Genomic DNA, 23,241 nt, shown 5'->3' with positions numbered 1-23,241 from the left:
TCTTAATATTTTAATTCAAAATTTGTAGCATTTCTAAAATCCTAGAGACCTACCAAAACATAAGCTATCGGATCTGTTAGAGCGACAGCAAAATTAGAACTCAATGTCCGCAGGTTCAGAGGTCAGTCTCAGCTCTTGATGTGTCTTTCTGAATTATTTGTCTTAACTTATTTCTGTCATCTCCATTAGTTACATTGTGTAGGACCTGGAAAGCTCTTTGGGATGATTATTATCAAAAAAGGCAGCTATTGCAAGTAGAGGACACGCCATCCTCAAACCAACAATAACACCAAAAAGACCAGAATGCACAAAAAATGAATACAAAGGAGAGAATACACAGATTTTGCAACTTAAGTGTGAATAATTAGAAAGGACACTAAAATTCAGCTTCTCCTCTGAGCTTGCAGAAACAGGTCTTGAACCTGTCTGTGTTTTAGGCTGATTAGCATACTTCCAAACACTGTAACCCAGTTTAATATCTCCTTCAACAACTTCGCTATCTCCACCTTTCTTTCAGCATTGGGCTTTTTTACTCATTCACACTGGATCCTTGTCTTGTTCTCCTCCTGTCTCCATGTCTAGCTGTCTTCTCCTAAACAGGCAGATTTAAAACTCAGCCTACTGCTACTTTAGGGGCAACCCCAGACCTCCTTCCAAGAGCCAAGTTTCTGAGGACATCTTTTCAGAGCTCCCTCTATTGGCCCCAGGGGTTCCTACAGTTATGAACTGCAGCTCCCAATTAAAGGACCAGGCAAGCCCCAAGTAGTCTAACTACCCCAATAGATAGCAGATGTCCATTGATGATAAAAAAGGTGTGAGAGTGCCTGGATGTGGATTTCAAGAAGTCTTGTTTTTTTCCAAGACTAAAGCCATTTATCTTCCTGAGTTTGTCAGAGTATGGTATACCTTTAGGTGAGGGATGCACTTGGTTACTCTTTTTCAGCTGTTTCTCATGATGCCGTCTTTATCTGTGCAGATGTGGCCCAAAATATCACTGAACAAGTACATCATATTTGATAGTGCTCAACCTCGTCTGAAGTTCCCTTTATGTTAGGTTGAATCATGAAAGCCCTGTCCTGCTCATGGCCTCTGACCTCTTTCTCCTTCTTTATTTTACAGCTCCATCTCAGGTGATGATAATTCGACAAGAGAATACAAGTCAGAACAGTGTAACCCTGATGTGGCATGAACCAGAGCAGCCCAATGGAGTCATCCTAGAGTACGAGGTCAAGTTCTATGAAAAGGTAATGTGGAGGCATCTTCAATACACATGTTATGGTTTGTGCCTGTACGGAGATTGCCAACTAACCATATTACAATATATGCATCTGGGAACAAATCACAATTAATAAATATTAAGGGGTGCTGTAATTTTGCATCCCACAGAACTCAAGAAGCTCAAAGAACTTGAAGACTCCAAATAGGTCTGAATGCCTACATCCTCAGAAAGATATGAAAGGCTACAAAAGATTTTTTTTATTAATGGTTACTTCCCAGTTAGGTTTTTTTGAAGGACTGAATCTGATTTTGCCATTTATTTTTAGCATAGATATTGTTATCACTTATTAGAAATTATTTTGCTCTGCTTTCTTTGGCATTTTGTTTTTTCCTTGTTGTGTTGTTGTCATCATGACACGACAATGGTTGATAAAGTCTGCAAAGGTATGTGGTTATTGTCAGTAATGCAACCCAGCTGGGATGCCTGGAAGGACCAGGAGGCAGTTTATACGTCCCCTGGGCAATGAGGGGGGCAACCTCCCTGGATAAGGAGGGGACCACAGGGACCGAGCCCGGAGGCTCAAACCTATAGGGGCCCGTGGCCACTGCCAGGGTGCGCCCCGAACGTCATGGAGCCCAGGAAACCTGCACTTCCGCCAAACCTGGGCAGGTGGAGGAAGAACCTTCCAGGGACGCCCGGAGTGCTTCCGGGAGCTAGTGCAGCACTTCCGCCACACCAAGAAATGCCACTGGAAGGTCATCAGCAAGCACCTGGAGCACATCCGGGTGAATATAAAAGGGGCTGCCTTCCTACAGTCGGGTAGCTAGAGTCGGGAGTGGGAGCAGGACAAAGCTCCTGTGAGGAGAGGAAAGGCAGCCCACAGACAGTTGAAGGCCCAAATAGGGGTGTTTGGTGCATGAAGCTCTGTGAGTGTGTGGGATTTGGATTTGTCGGGCCAATTCAAATAAAAAGTGTGTTTTTTATGAACATTTGGTGTCCGTTTGGTTGTGTCCGGGCTGAACATCTCACAAATGCTACAAAAATTATCATCTCAAATGTGTCACTATCTGAGTTTATGGATATCAAAGATCATGCATGTATAAATTGTGCTGTTAAGACTCCCAGTGCTGACTTTTGCTTTGATATCTCTTTGAATGATTTTTCAGGGTTTAGCGGTCGTATTAAGGCCTGTCAATGTCGCACCCTAACACAGGTTCTTTTTCTGCAGTTATATTCTTGAATAAAAGCGCACTTGTTTTGTTATACTTGCACCTTTTGTGAAAGTGTTTATTTTATATTTGGACTTCAAGCTTCACACTTTATACACTTCATGTCTACATTTTGTCAATTATTACTAAAACATGAAAAGCATTTCTGTTTTAATGAATTGTTTACATAGATTGTTGTAGACACGGAACACACATGAATGCATGTATTCCAAATAACGATATATTATTTACCCTATACAACTCACACGCAGGTAAACAGACTTGAGCTGAGAGAACTTTCTGCCCTTTCTGCATTGGTGGGGGGATGGGATAGTTGGCTGCTTGCTGCTTGTGCTGATCAACACATTAACAAAACAAAAGATGCTGACAGAGTGGTGCAAAGGGATTTAAGGTGGGCCGGGATTATGAGTTTTTTAGTAGGCTTTGGTAATTCTAGCATTATAAATTTAAGGCATCTGATTACAGTCAACCTGTAACAATATAATGTCCACAAAATGGCCAACTATTCCACAGCTGCTTTAGCATTGTTACTCTCAGTGCACCACTCAGAGTATTTTAACCCATTGTATTTGAGTGTGGAATCACAGCTGTACAGCAGCAGATCGGAAAGCTCTATGGTGGATTGTGTCGAGAGCGCAGAGGATTTTCGGGATACAGCATCTAGCCCTGGAGAACATTTATAGCACACACTGCTTCAGCCATGCACACAGTCTATTTGAACTTCTACCATTTGGCAAACACTTCAGAGCCTTTTCTGTACGGACCTCGCAGTTCAGAAACAGTTTCATCCCAAGAGCTATAAATGCACTCAATCAGTCCATCATGTGCTCCAGGTAGAACTGTTTGTACTAAGTACAATTACCTCACTGTAAAGTTGCACTGCAGTTGTAATATTGCACAACCTGAGCCACTTTATGAACCATTTGCACTATCTGCACTATATGTACATTTATATTGTGCTTATGCTTTCAAATTGTATATTTTTCATTGATTTTTATTGTATTATTATTATTATTGTTATTTTATCATTTTATAGGAAAATAAGTTTACGAATGATTTGCATATTGAATCTCATTGTACCATAAAATAACAATAAAGGAACGCAATTCAATAGAAGAAAGTGCGTAGTTACAGATGATGATGACTGGCTTCTAAGTCGATTTAGATTTCCAAGAGTTATCTTATCGGAGTTCTTGATATCATTTTTAAGATGAAATGCATTAACGTATGTATATTAAATTATACAGAAAAATTTCTAACTTCATTTAAATAATGCGCACTGTTAATAATTAAATGTGTTGGCATGGTGGCACAACGGTAGCAATGAGCTGGCGGCCCGTCCAAGGATTAGTCCTGCCTTGTGCGTTATGTTTGCTGGGACAGGATAGATAGATGGATGGAATAATTAAACGTACTACAAAGGTATTTCAATGTTCCTTAAAAGTTTTAAAGAATCAGCATTCTAAGCTTACAGATGGCTTGATATTTATTACAGAGCTAATTGTGTGATGATTGGTTATGTGGAGAAAGAAAAGAAGGACAGGAATTGGAGGGTTGGTACGTTTTAAAGAGACAGTACTGCTGCAATAAATTATTTCATCGAGGGTCGTGCACAGCGCAGAGACATCTCTGGAAGGGGCGCCAGCTCATCGCTACCAGTGCGCCACTGTGTCCCCATGTTTAATACATGCTTTAATTCATTTCATCATGACAGTGATATCAAGAATACATCTTTATATTTAAATTGTTCAGAGAGCTGTAATATCTGAAATGTTTTATGTGAATTGTATTACATTTTTTTCCTATGTGTATATTTATTGTTACTTTTTTATTGTTTTCAATGCTCCATATTAACCCTTGACTCATTATGCTGGTAATAAGTTTCCATAATTACCCTCAGCAGAAGATTAGTGTAACTACAAAAGCACACACAGTTTCACATACAATGCACACTGTTTCATGTAGTTACATTACATTCATACCTCATGTGAACCCCTCCATCTTGCAATTGGTACTCCAACAAGACCACCCTTTCTCCAAGGGTTTTGACATTGTTTTGGTTCACACAAGAGTGAGATTGGTGTTTTCACGTCTACCTAAATGAACCAGACTTTCAGTTCCCCATAACCCGTTTCTTTCTATATTTGGAAATTATGATCTTCCAAGTAATTAGTAGTTGGTAATTGGTAATTGCCAGCCTTCTAGTATCATCATTCTGCCCAGGCTGAATATGCCAATTGCTTTTTCTTGAATGTTCCATCTAAAACAACATGACTTGCCATCCCTTGATAGCACCCTTCCTCCTGTACTGTATCTAGTGGCATGTGCTTTCTCTACATCTACCCTGTACAACCCTTTTCTACCAGCACATTAACTGACTATCAGGCCACCCATCACAACATCTACCTACGCATATCTATTAGTCTTTGATTACTTCATACAGTCAAGAAACCCCACTAATTCTTCTGTGTTTTTCTGCCAATATTAATAATTTTCTCCATCAGTTGAGCCTCTGATGTCTTGACTATCCTGTGAATTTATTTTAACAATCAACGCAGAGTCTTGAATCAAACTCGGAGAATATGCGGAAACTCAGACAAAAAAAAAGTTGCCGATCAAGGGAGCTCTGAAAAGCTAAGAGGCTAATCAATTTTTATTTGATTCAGGCTATACAAAGATCAGATGTCTGAGGACTGAGAGGAGTAAAGAGATTTTCAAATGTCATAAATGAATTATGTTCAGGAATACGTCATTCTATGCCCTTGACCATACCCACCATTCTGCCTCCTTCTTGTACTGGCCGGTCAAAAGTAATTTCATGGCTATCAATCATTGAGAGGGTTACTAGTCAATTTTTAAAGCAGACTCTTGGTAATTAATCACAGCTTCATTGTGTTATTTGCTACTTCTTTCTTGTTTGCAATGCATTGCTTTCTTATGTTTATGACCTTTCAATATGACTTTCTAAAATGACCACTAAACTAATTTTTTGTTTGCCACTTTCTCTTTATCTCTTAATTTAACATTGTACTTGTGTTTGTCATAACTTTTGCAGGGTTATGTAATTCCTATTGAGTTATTCACCTTTAATCATTTTTTTCAAAGCACTGAGTACTGTACATCCCCACCTTTTTCAATTCCCTCTCCACAATGAAATAAATCTAGTTAGTAATTCTGCTTTTAACCACCAGCGGGCGCTGCTAGTCAAATGCAGTGCAAGGTACCAAGTCCTGAACTACCATTTAATATATTAGAAATCCAATCACTGCAAGCCAGTGGGCAATTCCATAGCCTTCTATTGAAAGTGTCACAAATGTAATCTGATGATTATTCCCTTGTGCTTTTCAAAGCCAACATAGATATTTTCTTTTTCATTACTGCTGATTATGTCTTTGTTTCTGTTTAACTGTAAGCATATTGGTTAAACAATATCTTAAGGCATGCCTATCCAGGGTAACTGCTTTTCTACAGTAGTTGGTATTTCATAATTGTTTCCTTGGTAACTCTTTAATTTTGGTACCACAGAATACATCCATTACTCATTTACTCTTATGTAACAAAACCTTAACAAAGGCTTCTCTTAGTCTTAATTACGATTATGAGACATCAGTAAATAGATTATTCATCCCTGTGCAGAAGTTATTTTGATAGGCCATATTGCACAGATGAATAACCACTGTATGGATGCTTTGTAGGCTTCATCAACACCAAAATAAGCCTTTGTTAAGATTTTGATAAATAAGATTAAATGAGAAATAAATGAATTTTTGCAGCACCTAAACTAAAGTGTCACTGTTTCCTTTAATTTGCCCTAGATACAGATTAAATAATTAGTAATTGTGATTGGCATAATCTTATTTTTCTTCTTCAGCATTACTTGAGTATTCTCCATACAGCATGTATTTAGCACTGCTGCCTCATGCATCCAGCATTGAGAGTTTGAATCCTCGGCTGCTATGTATCTGTTTGAAGTTTAGGTTTTATTGTGGTTTTTTGTTACATTTAGGTTTATTTTTTAATGCCTATATGTTGTTTTTGTTGATTTCATATGTTATTTTGTAATGGTGTGTTGTAATATTAAATGTAGTTATGTTCTTGGTACTTTGTGGGTGGAGCCCCAGAAGGCAGAGCACCCTGATAGCACCACTGCGGAGCCCTCCCGCAGGCTGTTTAAATTGGCTGAGAAGGCTTAGGAGTTGGGAATCATTCTCCTGTTGGAGTTTCAGTGAATATTGTGTTTTCTGTTTTGGCTTTTCTGGGATTTTGATTATATCTTGCTTTGCTTTAAGTTTTCTACTATTTGTGTGATATTGGGGCTTGTTTGTTGTGGATTACCTATTTTGCTCTTTTTTGTTAATAAAGCTCTCATTTGTAAGGATTTTTTTACCCTTTTACTACAAGCCTGTAGTTTACGGCCATCCTTACTCTTTTTTTTTTTTATATATATTTTTTTATTGATTTCATATACTTTGTTAATCCCTGAGGAAAATTGTCTTTTCAAATGACCTTCTGGAAATCAGAGCACAGAGTCAGCTATTGTAGAGCACCCCCGAAGCAATCTTTGAGGGTAATAATAATAATACATTTAATTTATATAGCACCTTTCCCATGCTCAAGGCACTTCAAGGGCCTTGCTCAAGAGCCCAACACAGTAGGATCCCTTCTGGCAGTAACGGCATTAGAACCAGCAACTTTCCAGACACTTTTCAGCTACCACTCCAACCTTGTGTGGCTTTTGTTATATTTTGGTAATTTTCATAGTATTTTTGCTGGCTCCCCATTTCTGAGCCTGTTCCAGCCAAAGCCAGCATAGCCTTAGGGGCCTAACTATCTTAAGTTTTCTACTTTTTGGATATCGTGTTGGGATTTGTTTGCTGTGGATTGTCTTTTAGGCAACATCTTTGTGTCTGTTTTGCTCTTTTTTGTTAATAAATCCCTCATTTGTAAGGATTTGTCGTTTGCCCTTTTAGTATAAGCCTATGGTTTATGTGTATCCCTCCTCTTGTGGGGCTTTTGTTATATTGTGCTAATATTCATAGTCATTTTGCTGGCTCCCTGTTTTTGAGCCTGCACTGGCCAAAGCCAGCAGATAGCCTTGAGGGCCTAGCTAGATTAAGGTTATTCTAGCCAAGACGTCATTAACCACTAATTCTTAAACAACACTGTACACAAAAAGGTTTAGAATTTATCCACAATTTTGAATAGAGATCACCATGTGGCACTAGCTCAAACAGCATCATGTCAAAGACATCATGGACTACGACTTCCAAGAGCATGGCATTAGCAATGGATGCTATTATCTTAGTAATCCATGCTCAATTTGGCACTGCCTAGGAGGAGCAAAACGGTTATACATTCGCAACAAAACAACAGTGGTAAAATTAAATAACAAATGCAAAAACAGACAAAAGAAGCAAACATGAAACTAAATCCTCCAGATAAAATTTACCACACCCTGAATCAGCAATGAGACTTTTAAGAATGATAGTAAAATCACTGGCCTGTTTATTTTTCTTGAGCAAACTTTTCATTTTTTTTTTATGAATTTTTAATGATCAAAAACTTTGAATAAACTTTTTAAGAAATTAATCCGAATGTAGACTGAATATACAGGGGTGATGGTTAGTGTACAAAGCAAATGACCATTTGTGGGATTATTCAATTAATATCAAAATTGTAAACACAACCTTTAAAATTGTCACTTCTGTACATACATGGTTTCTGGTCAATCATCACTTGATGTAGGTTGAAAATAGTGAAAAATAACAAATATATTAAGAAAAAAACTCTAAGAGTGTCATGAAAGTTTATTTTTGATGTCAGAATTCAGTTTTTGTTATAGATCACAATTTTTGGCCTGTTATTTTTTATTTTTATTTGTATTGATAGGTCATGACACCATTTTTTGGTCCACTTTTCTTGACATATTTTTGGACTGCAGTCATATTACTATTAGCAGCAGTATCTGTTGCTGGTTGTATAACTCATTTGCATTGCAGATTTCAGTGTACTTATTTTACTTGCCATTACTGTTGTTTTTAATTCCATTAAAAAATTAAAATTTTAACACTTATTTTTATTCTTTATAAGAAGTCCTCTTGAAATGCATATTATTCTTTACACACCAAGGGATCAGACCTTCCTACTTAGTGCTGAACTTTACCTCAAAACTGCAGTCCAATATGCCAAGCCTTTCAAGTTGACCTAGCAAGACTGGTTACCTAGACACCAGCTGTCACCCTTGTCCCCTGTCCCCAGGCAGGACGCCTACCTCATTTCCACAATATTTCAAAACCTCATCCTGTAAGCTGAAGTTCAGTAATACAAAATGACAGAAAACTGTACCTGACACATAACTCTGCTCCTCATTATCTGTCGGATCTGGAAACAGTTGAAACGCATTTCAGAGCACGGCCCAGCATGATTACACAGCACTCTCAAACACATTACCATCCCCATTGCTTAAGATGTACTTTATGTGCAGGTGGCTATAATGACACCAGCATTTTGTGCTACACTTTTCTTTCTTCACTTTCAAATCGCCTTCGAGTCCATTTTCTTCTCGCAGTCTGCAGGCTTACCGATTATTCTAATGTTCTCGTGATGAGCCGATAATGTGAGTTGCTTGATTCAGAAAAGAGATTGTTCTCAAAACACTGATTTGAAAAAAAAAGTAAAATATGGACAATATTCAGTATCAAACATGATAAGGATGCTTAGATAATTTGGAATCCATTCTATGATTGATTTTCCTAGAAGTTTAAGAATCCTAGTCTAAAAGAGGGTGCAGCTAACCTGATTTCTATCTACTCAGTCACCGAATGGACTACAACTCCCTCTTGGTCATATTCCTTTCGATAAAATGCCTACTGGATACCCATTTCATTTCTTCCTTTTTAAGATTAGCAATGTATCCTGTTTGTCTGTAGTGTATTGATTAAGGCAGGGATGTCAAACAGATCGTGGAGGTCCGCAGTGGATGCAGGCTTTTCATTCCAGCCTCTTTATTGATGTGTATTCAATTACTTTGGCTAATAGAAACTAATTCTTTAGCCTTCATTTTAATTGACTTCATTTTTAAGTTTCTTTATGAAAGAAAATGTGAAGGTCTGAGAAATACATTACAATAAACATAGAATAGTATATTCAGAATAAAGAAAATGTTTGGTATGGCAGAATAAGAATTAAATACTTTGTTTCATTCACAGCAAGAGTTGGTTTCTAATTATGGAACTGAGTGGAGCAAAAAATGTTGGCCTACAAGAAACTTAACTTAAGACCCCTGAATTGGCTGTTCATCTGTGGGCTGTCTTAGCATCTTGTATGAGCCATTTTTTTTAGTTAGTTAGGTTATGTTAAATTGACAGATGTATTTTCTTAGTTATGTTAAAACATGTCTATATATTAGCACACAGTTAATAGGAGGTTTTGTTATAACCCCACAAGCTAAATTATAAATGGAATATTGTAATTATTTCTTGTCCCTGTGACTACAGGCTAGTTCAGTTTATGATCTGCCTTGCAGTTGGTAAGGCATGGACGACCAACAGTTTCAAGCTGTATGTACAGAACATACTGAATGTACTAAGTGAAGCCTATCTGTAAATTTGCCATTGAGAAATAACACAATCTTTAAGTATAGAAAGTAGCTAAAGTTTAACATGAGAAGGCTAAGATTATAATGAAACACAGAAGAAGACATCTTTATTCCTCTTTTGCCTTTTATTTCTGACATTTTGTGATTTCTTCTTTTTTAAATTTTCATTAAACCTTTTGAAATGAACTTTAGTGCACTGAGAAATTTCTTTTGTTATGAGTTTGACTCATGCTTGATTCTATCTTGCCAGCTTGGTAGCTGCTCAGTTTTAGGAACCTGGAAAAGATACAGCAACAAATCTCATTATTGTTATTCCTGCCTATGTTTATGTCAATGATTCAGCACAGCATCTCCAGTCTTCAGTCTCTCCATGTGTCCCTACAGGAAGTCCCCGTTCTGCCCCTGCCTTTCTGCTTACTGTCCCTCCTCTCACCAGACTGGACAATGCTTCTCTGTTCTTGCTCCAAAGAATCTCCCTTTGTCCATTCATGTTAGATGCTATTTTCTCGTGTTAAGGTCACTTTTGCAAAAGGCACCTTTTCACTAAAGAGTCTGGAACTGCTTAGTTACTCTTCTACAGTACAGCTGCTGTTGTAATGACAAACAGCTTAAGATATCGATGTTTGTCTTAGTCTAGTTCTAGGTATAACTATAGAGTAGTACTACTCCCTTTTGTTCGGTACTTAATGTTGTTCTCTGTTGCTATGGATGCTTGCTTCTTCTAATCTTTCTTGTATCTGATATATAATATGCTACCATGGCTGTCCGTTTGTCTGTCCAGGATTTTAAATCACCTGTAGCTCGCAAACTGTTTGACCAATTGACCTGAAATTTGGTACACATGTCTACTATCCGCTTTCAGGGTGATGATTGACCTCTAAGGTTATTCTTATTTTTATTTTATTTTATTGTAGAATCAACGTTCAGCAGCGGCCAGCAGGGCAGATGTGCGGCGCATGCGTACGGGCGGCATTCTCATCCCCACCACCTTTGCCATCACTTTCTCTACCTCTTCATATCTTAAATCATTCCTGAGGCAGATTGAAGACTTAAGTGACGGCTGAAGTGAAAAATTAAGAAAAACGTACTAAATAATTGTAACACAAACACTGACTTAATCAGTTTTAACACAAAAAGATGCCGACGAAAGAAGAGAAGAAGCAGGCCAATAGGGTGGAGAAAAGAAGAGCTGCTCAGGAAGGAGCAAGCGCATCAACCTCTGAGCAAATGAATGGTAAACGTACAGAGAAAGAGGATGACAGCTAGGAATGATCAAGTCAAGTGGATTACCGTGCAGTCTGCCATCACTGGTATATTATAATCCATCCATCCATTTTCCAACCCGCTGAATCCCAACACATGGTCACGGGGGTCTGCTGGAGCCAATCCCAGCCAACATTGGGTGCAAGGCAGAAACCAATCCCGGGCAGGGCACACACACACACACACACACCCCAAGCACACACTAGGGACAATTTAAAATCGCCAATCCACCTAACCTGCATGTCTTTGGACTGTGGGAGGAAATCCACACAGACATGGGGAGAGCATGCAAACTCCATGCAGGGAGCGAACCAGGAAGAAAACCTGGGTCTCCTTACTGTGAGGCAACAGTGCTAACACTACATCACCGTGCCGCCCCGTATATTGTAATTTGCTTTTTAAATCACTTTGGATAACGTTGTCTGCTAAATAATAATAATAATAATAATAATAATAATAATAATAATAATGGTAACATTTTAGGACCTGCAAAAATGCATCTATTACTCATTTACTCTTCTGTCACAGGACCATAACATAACACTTCTTTGGGTCTTCATTATACTTCTAAATCAGTAAATCGGTTATTCATCTTTGTGCAGTGTGGCATATTGATATGAGGGTAAAATAACTTGCTAATATGAAGGATTCACACGTCTTACACTAAATCTGTAATATCAAGAGAAATGTGTCTCAGTTAGGATAACTCAGACCACTCCAAAGTGAAGTTTTGTTAGAATAAACACTTTACTGATGCTTTGTAAGTGTTATGAAGACCCAACGAAGTGTTTGTTAAGGTCTTTTTACATAACCATAAATGAGTAATATATGTATTTTTGCAGTACCTAAATTAAAGTGTTTCAATAATAATAAAAAAAATGATAATAATAATAAAGAAAGTGGTTAGAATGAAAATCTGCAGGAACTGCTGCCCTGCAAGATCTCCTTTTGACACCCCTGCATTAAGAAGTTAGCAGCAAACCCATGAGGCTGATTTCTGAAATCCAAAACTGACTCTCTATATGACCCTGAGTGTGTGTTTTAAACTGCCAAGAGTTCAATTGAAATATAAAAAGTGAAGTATAAAATAACATAACTTTCTTAAATCTGCTTAATCCAAACTGAGCAACTCAGGGATGGAAAGTCTGTCCTGGCAGGGCTGACAATGGATGGCAGCATTGTCTTAATACATTCAAGAAAATGTTAAAATCTGTCCTGTTTAGCACCCCTGCCATTGTCAGATTCCTTCCAGCTTGGTGCTCATTGTGCATTGCAGATAATGGCCGTTTATAACCCTCTGGATGGAGTCCTGCCCACCCCCTGATGTTCTGAGATAACCAGACTGCAGTGCCATCTGGTGGCCCCTGCACCATCTACATCCCTGGGGTCTGCTACAGACTGAAAGTGCTCAAATGATTATATTCCAGCCCAGAAGCTTTATGTTTGTGGAAACAATAGAAATTATGACTATTTTATATTAGAACACAGAACTATATAGGGCTGTCCTTTGTCACCACTTCTCTATTTCTCTTTGGAACCAGGCAGAGATAAAGGAGATTAGCGGAGGGATGGGCACTGGCAACCTAATAGAGTTGCCTGCATATCTAATAAAAAGTTAGTTTCAGCTTATGTTGGTTTAGCTGCCCTCCCTACATATCCTAATCCCCAACACAGAAAGTTACTTTACTAATGGCCCTGGAAGAAAATGAACCAAAAGTATCTCACCATGCTAATTAAAATGAACCCATCATTACAGTTCCAAATTGGACTTTAATTTCACTTTTCCCCAGTCAACTTTCTTCACATATTATATTAAAGTTCACCCATTTTCAAGTCATAAGTTTTGAAATCATTTTGGTACAGCATTTTATCTTATTTGTTATATACTTCTGGATTTACAATCACTCCTAATCCCCTTATGCCATTATTAGGAATAATACCAGATGGGATACGATAATGTCACAATGAATCACTTGTGATAACCCACCCTCCATAACTCAATGGGAATGTGATGTCTTATGTAAAACTAGAAAAACATTTCCCTATGAGGAATGGTGAAAAGCCTTTTCAGAACTTGGCAAGAATCCATTAGTTCTCTTCTAAAATACTCTGCCGGGCCTTTGTCTCTCCTCTGTTTCTCTTTTGATTTTTCAAATGCATGAGGAGGTGTTTCATAATGGGCCCTTTGTTCATATGGCTCTCTGAACTGCAGGGTAGGGGGTTGATTATGTTTTTTTTGCAATTCCCAATATTAAAGTTTAGGAATGTTTGCAATAACTGTTCTTATTTGATTGGATTACTTTTTGTACTTATTATGGTATGATCTTGAAGCTTAATAAAAACAAACAAAAAGAAACTGCATGGACAAGGTGCTCAGCTCTTTTGTGATTGCCGGTGCATAGATTAGTAATGTGAAATTTTCTCTTCAGAGGATGTAGGGACCCCTCCAAAATTACATAAATACAAGACTGGCTCTTGATTACGATTTTCATTGTTCATTTATCAGCCACTTTTCCCAGGGTGACTTACAGAATCAATTTACACATATCTCGGTCATTGGAAAGTAAAGCATTAAAATGCATTAGAAAGCAGTGCTTTAAGAGGTAGGCTATTTACCAAAAGGAAATATTCGGGGCACTCCCCTAAAACAGGTCCATTCTCTTCTGCTCTCCGGTCTAACCCAGGGTTCACAATTACCGTTCTAAGCAGTCTGGGTTACGTATTATCAGTGGACTCCCTAGAGTTACTCAGCTCAGCTAAATAATCTGAGAAAGCCAAGGGTGCTCTCAAGTAATTTCTCAAATCCAGAAATAGTAGCCAAGGTATCAAACCCATGAATAGTGTTTAACAGAAATAAATAGCAGGGACAAAAAAAAAAACAGGGATAACTGATGCCCTGTCCACACTAATACATTTTAAAAATACAGACATTAGTCTCCATTTTCACCTTTCACCCACACTACCCCAGAATTTTCAGTGCCAGGAAACAAAGACTTCTGATATCGCTTCCTAGAGCATTACACATCTGAGAATGTCGGCTTGGAGATTCAATGTGGATGGATGAAAATGCAGTTTTTTTAAACTGTAGACATTAGTAACACTCTGATTTATTAGTGCTAATTACGTATCCCTTCCCAGATTGGAGCCTTCTCACTACAATGTCTCCTTCCTTGATTGGTCATCCTTCACAGAAGAAAACCAAATTGCTACCTAGTGGACACAGAAGACTTGTGTTCCATACAGCTTGTTGTGCCGCTTACCTGTATGCTAAGGGATTTGTCACAAAACTGTAGTAACTAGTAAATTATTTTGTTTTTGTGTATGAATTCAGCATTTAAACTGTAAAAATCTCCCACTCTATACTTTTCAGAGCACTCTCCATTGTGAAACCCTCAGATCAGATGTCAGACACCAGATAAAAATCCAATTATTATTTATTTTATAATAATACTGTGCACCAAGCACCCTTCTCTCCACAATACTCATAAATAATCAATAACCAATACAATAAACCAATCCTCCTCTCCCAGACGCGTTGCCACCCTTCTACTCAGCTCAGCTCGACGTCTGGGATTTCCCATAGTCCTTTTATAGTCCTTGACCTGGAAGTGTTTCGCCCTCTCTGTCCACGTGACTAGGAACACTTCCAGGTCATATAAAAACTCCACTTCTTCACCCCGGAAGCACATCGTTCCTTCCGGTCATGTGTTTATGACGCACTTCCAGGTTATAGGGCACATAGTCATCCTGTGAGCCTCCCTGCAGCGACTCCTGGCGGCCCCGACGTTATCCAGCAGGGCTGTGTATTAAAACTCCATAGTCCATGATGCCCTGCTGGAAATCGGGGCATCCTTATGTTGCAGGTAGGGCTCCATCCGGCGGCTTAGAGGTGTTGGCTGGAATATATGGCCGGCAATTCCTCACACCATGTTTCTAGAGTGTCCTTAATCTTCCTTTTTTTTTCTTTCTTTCCATCTCTCACCAGCCTCCAGACACTGTAATTCTCAGTGGCTCGTTTCTTTGCCTTCATGTATTGCAGCTCTAAAGCTGCCATTCCTTCTGTGTGCAACATTTTACTGCCACCATACACAGAGTGAAGTTACCATGCAGCAGGTGTGCAGTAACCTGCGTTTAATTAGGTGGACACAAACCAATGACTGAAAAGAAGCTGAGGGTTTTGAGTGAGTGAAAAGTAAGTTAAGGAATGCACTTCACCACTCAGTGATGCTTTAATTCAGTTTTTTCCTTTCTTGCAGGAAAAAGATCAGCAGAACTATTCAACCCTGAAATCAAAAGGCACAAGTGCGCAAGTGTCTGGACTAAAACCAGGGACCCGCTATGTGTTTCAGGTCCGTGCACGAACATCTGCTGGCTGCGGACGATTTAGCCCAACTGTGGAGATTGAGACCAAGAAAACTGGTGAGTTTAAAGAAATTGGTCCTCGGAGAGAGTTTGGCCTCGTTTTCTTTATTTAACTTCTTCCTCATACCTCAACTACTGACATTACCATTCTTCTTCTAGAATAATAAAGCTAAACAGGCTTTAGAATCAATAAGGAGATCTGAATGCCCATTTAAAACTTTTCTGTTTTCTGGATTTTCCATTTTATACATGTTTTTATTAATGAAAAAAAAATCTATATATATATACACACAATACATATATACTATATATATATTTTATATATATAGATATATGCCTTCATCAGAGGATAATGCTTAGACTTACAAGAATCAAAGGCAATATATAGCAAAAGTTACGTGGGGGGGCAGGGAGGTGGGGGGGCTAAGTCAGTCTGAACGGGGGGGGGGGGTTATTGGTTGCAAAGTTTTATTTATTATGAACATGTTCTTCTTAAGTTTGCATATGCTGGGTTTATATACAAATGTCTGTTGATGGCGTTCTCATTTGATAGCCAAGATTCGGCCAGCTCTCTAGTACTTTTGGTACTGGCCATAAATCTTACTTGTACATTGTCCCAGTTAAATGTATGTCCTGTTGATTTAGTATGCGTGTAGATCAGTGATCGTGAGTCCTTCCTTCTGATGGCGTTGCGATGTTCATGTATTCGTGTTGCAATGCTTTTTGAAGTTTGTCCTATGTATACCGCTGGGCAAGAACTGCATGGAATGCTATAAACTGCATTTTCGTGTTTCTGCTGTCGATTTCTTGTTTTTAGCATTAAAGAGGACCATGCACAGATTATTTGTGGGTTTGTGTGCTATTCTGACACCTGTCTTGGCCAGGATGTGTGCTGCACCTTCAGACACCTTGTGGTGATAAGGAAGTGAGTACCAGGTAGGGTGGGGGTTCTGGTTCAAGTCGATTGTTTGCTGAGTTTTTTGGCGTCTTCTGTGTAAGTTTCGATTAATGAATGTTTTTGAGTATCCGTTTGAAGTGAAAAGACGGAAGAGATAGCGTCTTTCATTCATTTTTGTATTCGTATTACAATGGGTGTGGACTCTTTTGAATAGAGTTTTAACACCGCTCCGTTTATGAGATACTGGGTGGTTGCTGACAAAGTGCAATGTCTTGTCTGCATAGCGTTCCTTAAGGTAAACACTTGTGGTCAGGGTGGCGCCATTATTTCTTTCAATGTAGATGTCCAGGAAGCTGATGTGTCGGTTCATTTCTTTTTCCATGGTGAATTGGATTGCAGGGAATATTGTGTTGATGTGGTTGTAGGACTCATTCAGCTGGTCATTTTTTAGAATGACGAATGAATGAGTATCACACACCTTCTCTTCCACAGATATATGCATATATATATATATATATATATATATATATATATATATATATATATATATATATATAGTGAGACACGGGTCCGAACACCACCAGACAGATAGATTATTAATCAAGGGGAAATTCACATACTCCAGCCGCAGCATACTGATAAAAAAACAATATTAAATTAAAGAGTGATAAAAATGCAGATATAACAGACAATCCATTATCCAACCCGCTATATCCTAACTACAGGGTCATGGGGGTCTGCTGGAGCCAATCCCAGCCAACACAGGGCGTAAGGCAGGAAACAAACCCCGGGCAGGGCGCCAGCCCACCTCATATAACAGACAATAACTTTGTATAATGTTAATGTGTACACCCCCCCCCCCCCCCCCGGGTGGAATTCAAGAGTCGCATAGTGTGGGGGAGGAATGATCTCCTCAGTCTGTCAGTGGAGCAGGACAGTGACAGCTGTCTGTCGCTGAAGCTGCTCCTCTGTCTGGAGATGATACTGTTCAGTGGATGCAGTGGATTCTCCATGATTGACAGGAGCCTGCTCAGCGCCCATCGCTCATTTATCTTATACAACTCCAGGCACCTCATACCACGATAAACAGACTTGAGCTGGGAGAACTTCAGCTGCGTCCGTGGGGGATGGGATAGCAGGCTGCCAGTGCTGATTGACACATTTGCAAAGCAAAGGTGCTGATGAAGAGGTGCAAAGGAATTTAAGGTGGCCCAGCATTACAACTTTTTTCATAGGCTTCAGGGATTCTAGCGTTAAAGGAGCACCATTGTATGCACACTTTAAGATCTAAACTACACAGTGTAGCTGTTGTCTAACAATATAGCTCCCCCTTCAGGTCATATAATAGAAACTATACCATTCCCTTACCTGATAAACACTTCCCTTTCTTTAACCAGAAAATCATATTTAGATGTGGAGCGTTGACATTCCAAGATTCTGTTCTTGAGTGCTAAATTTGGTGCCTTTCAAAACATTTTTTCTCTGTCATTTCGTGAGAAGTCAAGCAAAATGACACCTTTTATTGTATAACTAAAATGAATACAATATGCAAGCTTTACATCTTGCCTGAAGAAGAGGCCTGAGTTTCCTCGAAAGTTTGCATATTGTATTCTTTTTAGTTAGCCAACAAAATGTGTCATTTTGCTTGACTTCTCACTACACTCACAATGGTTAACACGGTACAACACCCCATTATCTCTGTCATTTCTAAATGGATATCCTTGTTTTTAAATGTTCTTGGGGGTCAAAATTATTTAATACATTGATGTGTTGCCATTTTTTCTGTGAGTGCCAATACTTTGGTCATGTTTTGCATACAATTGCTAGGTGGTTGCTATACTGGGACAATCAGAAGTAACAATGCCTGACATCACCTTTGAGATGCCATGAAGATCAGGGTTGCGCACTTCCTAATATTTTGGATGGATACTTTCAAAACCTTTTTGTGTGTTCAGTGGCGTTACAGAAACATTAGCATGGTATGTAGTATCCGAGAAATCTTTTGACTAGCATATTAGGCTTACTACTCATTGGTAAATATGGACTTTGGTGTTGACCTCTGCTAGTATTTTGGGTTGAATTATCTCCCAGTTCCTTTTGTCTTTCCTATTCTATTCAGAACATTGAGGGCACACTGTCACCTGTGTGTTGCCACTAATAATTTTCACTCTGAACAAAGTATTTTCAAATGAATTGAAGGTACATTTCGGATAGAGTCATAGATGAAAGAGAATGAATATGCACATGCTAAAAAAGCGATAAGAAAAATTTACTAAAAGCAAATTCCAAAAATTGGTGTTTTTCTGACTTCAGCATTAGTCCCCACTGGCTCTCATTGAAGTCCATTGCATGAAAAATTTTATAATCTCCCTTCTCTATGAAAACACAAGATTGAAACCTTTCTCGCCCATCACTATAATAACACAAGGCCACTAACAAAAAAATGATAATTTTCAGATGAAATATTCTTTTAAGATACTTTTATCATTTCCCTGCATGAGCACTCCTAACATTATAAAGACTGTAGATTTTAATTGTGTATTAAATCCAGACTTAGATAAGTCCTCAACAGCTGCAATCATAAGATTAAAAACTGCACTGGAAATTTCAGAATTTATTAAAGTAACCTACCTATCCTATGTAGTTTATCGTGGAAGTGTTTTGGGAAGACTGTCCTACAACATAGACTGTACCTAAATAATACCATACAACCTGGATTTTTCAGGAGCTGTCAGGGAAGACGCTGGCCAACCCATTCAATGTGTGTTACATTCAGTTTCTTAAGGTTACATTGCTACATCTCATAGCATGTTCTTTCTTGGTGACTGTGTTTTTTCTTCTACTCCTCCTTCCTGGCTGTCTCTTTCTTCACTAATTTCACTTTAAGCTACTGACATTTTAAAAGTTATCAGGGCCCAAGTTGAGCACCCTTAGCCCCTCTCTGTATGGCGTCATTTTTGCAGACCATATTAGTACTGTATATGTTCATGAGATGTGCATGCACAAAATTAACCAATTAACTAATAATTCGAAAGTGCACATTTTACGCAAGTGGAAAGCCCAGAAAACTTACCATTAGAATTTGACCTTTCTTAAAATATAATTTTGCTATGTTGAAAGTTTTGACTTTTCTTTAAAACCTACTTGTCTGAAAAAGGGGTCTGTCTGCTCTTTGGAATTCAGAAAAGACCCATCTCTGTAAAACTTCCTTCTGTCTCTAGTACTCTACTAACACTTTTCTCTTTCTTTGTTTAGAAAAGTTACTTTTACAGTGATCAAAACTTCAAGTAAAATACAATTTCAACATTAATGAAAAACTGTAATTCTTTAAAGCAGGAATCACCAACTCCAGTCCTGGAGGGCCGCAGTAGCTGCAGGTTTTCATTCTAACCCTTTTCTTAGTGACCTGTTTTTGCAGCTAATTAATTTCTTTTGAACTAATTTTGAATTAATTAATTCCTTTGAATTCATTTTAATTGACTTGCTCTTGAAGACTCAGATCCCTTAATTGTTTCTTTTTCCTTAATTAGTTGCCGAACAATGACGAGATACAAAATGAACCAAAACATGACCAGCAAACTGTGACCATCATACAATATCTGAAAATAAAAAGGGAATGTTAATCAGCTCAGGTCCCCAAAACATTTGAACAGTACTCTTAGAAAAGGGAAAATCCACAATTTCGGAAATGTATGCCATTGCACAATGAGAGGAGCAACAAGCCATGGAATTAAAGAACGGGTTTAATTAACAACAAGAATTAGTGCCTTATTAAGCAACTGCTTGGAGTAAAATTGGTTGGAGTTTGAGGCCCTGAATTAGTTGGTCTTCTGTTGGCTCACTCAATTCACATTTCAATTCTGTTTGGGTGCCGTTTAAAGAAATAAATTAAGAAATTCACGGGAACAAATCTTAAAAATGCAATTCAATTAAAATGAATTCACAAGGAGTTAACTAGCAGCACAAACAGTGAACTCATTTAAAAAAAAGGGATGGAATGACAACCTGCAGCCACGGTGGCCCACCAGGACTGGTGTTGGCACCCCCTTGCTTTAAAGTACAAGAAAATACAATGTAATAAAAATCATATTCCCCTACACCATGGAGATCTCTACATCCATTTCAAGAGAATAATCATAATTGAGAAATAACTGAAAAACCACAGCACACACTGCTCAACTCAATGTCTGAACATGACAAGAAGTGACTCCAGAATTTTTTTTTCTCATTAAACACAAAATGACAGGCAGACGCGTATGGAATGCGCAAGTTTATACAAATAAACTGGTATGCATTGACATTCATTAAGAAAGCACAACAATAAGCAAAAAACAATGGAAAACACCCATGCATTAATTCATGGTGGGCTTCACCTCACATACTTCACACTCTTTTGATTTCAGTTTTCAGAGTGCTGTCACTGTGACCACAACTTACTTCTTTCAGGGAAAGAATATTATTGACATGGGGAGTAGTATCTATGACCTATTACCTGTGTTTAGTCTCTCATCTTGTGACCTTGCACAGGATGTAGACTAATGTCATCAGCGCACCAATCTTTTTCACTATAACAACAATCTTAAAGCTAGATGTGATTTGTCAGAAGAGCTGCACGCTTGTATACAACCTCAATCCTAAATGTTTGTTGATTGGAGGTGCGCTATTTTGTGATTTTGTAATAATTTAATAATTTACCACCATTCACAGGGTAAACATGTTGGTCCTGCAGCTAATTTTGTTTCCCTTAGGCAAAGTTATAGTAGCGTAGTCAGTGGGATAGCCCAAGCTTGAAACGGCAGACATCAAGATTGTAGAGGAATGCATGGCTGGGATGTTGACGTCAGTCTACTTCAGAAGTGTAATCTTTATTATCACTATGAAAGAGAACAAACAAAGATTCTGGGACATGGAATCCACTTCTATTGTGTTTATAGGGTCATGATTGGCACATTGGCAGCAAGATCTCTCTACTTGCAGATTTTTTTCTGCTTTATTCATTACAATACAATACAATTTATTTTTATATAGCCCAAAATCACACAAGAAGTGCCGCAATGGCCTTTAACAGGCCCTGCCTTTTGACAGCCCCCCAGCCTTGACTCTCTAAGAAGACAAGGAAAAACTCCCAAAAAAAATCCTTGTAGGGAAAAAAATGGAAGAAACCTTGGGAAAGGCAGTTCAAAAAGACATCCATCCATCCATTTTCCAACCCACTGAATCCAAACACAGGGTCACGGGGGTCTGCTGGAGCCAATCCCAGCCAACACAGGGCACAAGGCAGGAACCAATCCCAGGCAGGGTGCCAACCCACCGCAGGACACACACAAACACACCCACACACCAAGCACACACTAGGGCCAATTTAGAATTGCCAATCCACCTAACCAGCATGTCTTTGGACTGTGGGAGGAAACCCACGCAGACACGGGGAGAACATGCAAACTCCACGCAGGGAGGACCCGGGAAGTGAACCCAGGTCCCCAGGTCTCCCAACTGCGAGGCAGCAGCACTACCCACCGCGCCACCGTGCAGCCCTTCAAAAAGACATCCCTTTCCAAATATGTTGGGCATGCAGTGGGTGTCAAAAAAAGAGGTAAATACAATACAATACACAGAACAGAACACAAGTAATCCTCAACACAATATAATAGTGCAATAGCAATATTACAAATACAGAGCAGAATTCAATTGTAGATGATATCACATAATACGATTTGGATTTGTTCAGAGTCCTGGAGACCTCAGCCATCAAGCTGCCTCCCCTATTGGCCATTCCACAGCTGAGTCAGTGCTAAGCCAGCGAGTCCGATGATTAGGAATTGCGAATGCATTAGGAATGCACTAAATAATATTTGGAATTTATTTATTTTTTCTTTATTGGAAATTATGAATTTTGTAACAAACACAGGGTGGGAAAGACACTTCAGGATGAAGGATGGGCAGTGGAACCTCAGTTTGCAAGTAACTTGGTTTACGAGTGTTTTGCAAGACGAGCAAAAATTTTTAATAAATTTTCACTTGATAAATGAGCGAGGTCTTGCAGTATGAGTAGTTTGTCTGCTGAGAGTCATGTGATCACAACTGAGCTGATGGTTCTTCTCTCTCTCTCACTGCGGGATTGTAGGCAATCGTCTCCTATTCTCCGTCTGAGTCAGCGTGCCTCACTCATATAGTCAACATCCGTACGAGCGTATAGTGTTTACTACAGCATTAGCATTGTGACTGTGTGCGTGCGCGCGTGTGCGCGCTCATGTGTGTGTGTGCTCACGCGCGCGCGTGTGTGCTGTGACGTGTGAGTCCCCGTCTTGCACCCTAAAACAAGAAGCTGAGTCTCAGTACTTTAGCAACATAAACTTTATTCAGCTTGAAACAGCAACAGCGCGGTTATTTATACAAAGACACAGCAGTCAGGCAGGGCCCTGCACATTTATAATGTTCCTTGTTCCTTGTATCACCCATTGACGGCAGGCGCTTATAGCATGTCCGCGATCTTTTCGGATTCGCTTTTACAGAGAACTGCTATAGCGCTGGGAGACTGCGATTGCTTTGGGACGCTCTTCAGCGTGTCATCCCGTTGGGTGCAATCCCACAAGAGTTTAGAAACTCACTCACACCAGCCATGATTCTTTTCAAAGGTAAAGTGCAAGTTAATTTGTTTTATGTATTTTTACTT

General features: G+C 38.9%; 1 protein-coding gene across 1 annotated transcript in view; it reads left to right on the top strand.

The window, feature by feature from the left end:
* Positions 1–23,241, top strand: part of epha8 (eph receptor A8) — a 633,561-nt gene that overhangs the window by 522,836 nt on the left and 87,484 nt on the right. The window contains exons 6-7 of the mRNA XM_051930368.1: positions 1,120–1,244; positions 15,565–15,727. Of these exons, the coding sequence (XP_051786328.1) occupies positions 1,120–1,244; positions 15,565–15,727 (288 nt within the window). The remainder of the gene's footprint in view (positions 1–1,119; positions 1,245–15,564; positions 15,728–23,241) is intronic.

This window comes from Erpetoichthys calabaricus, chromosome 8 (assembly GCF_900747795.2).
Source record: "Erpetoichthys calabaricus chromosome 8, fErpCal1.3, whole genome shotgun sequence".
Taxonomy (NCBI): domain Eukaryota; kingdom Metazoa; phylum Chordata; class Cladistia; order Polypteriformes; family Polypteridae; genus Erpetoichthys; species Erpetoichthys calabaricus.
This window is presented reverse-complemented; position numbering and strand designations above follow the sequence as displayed.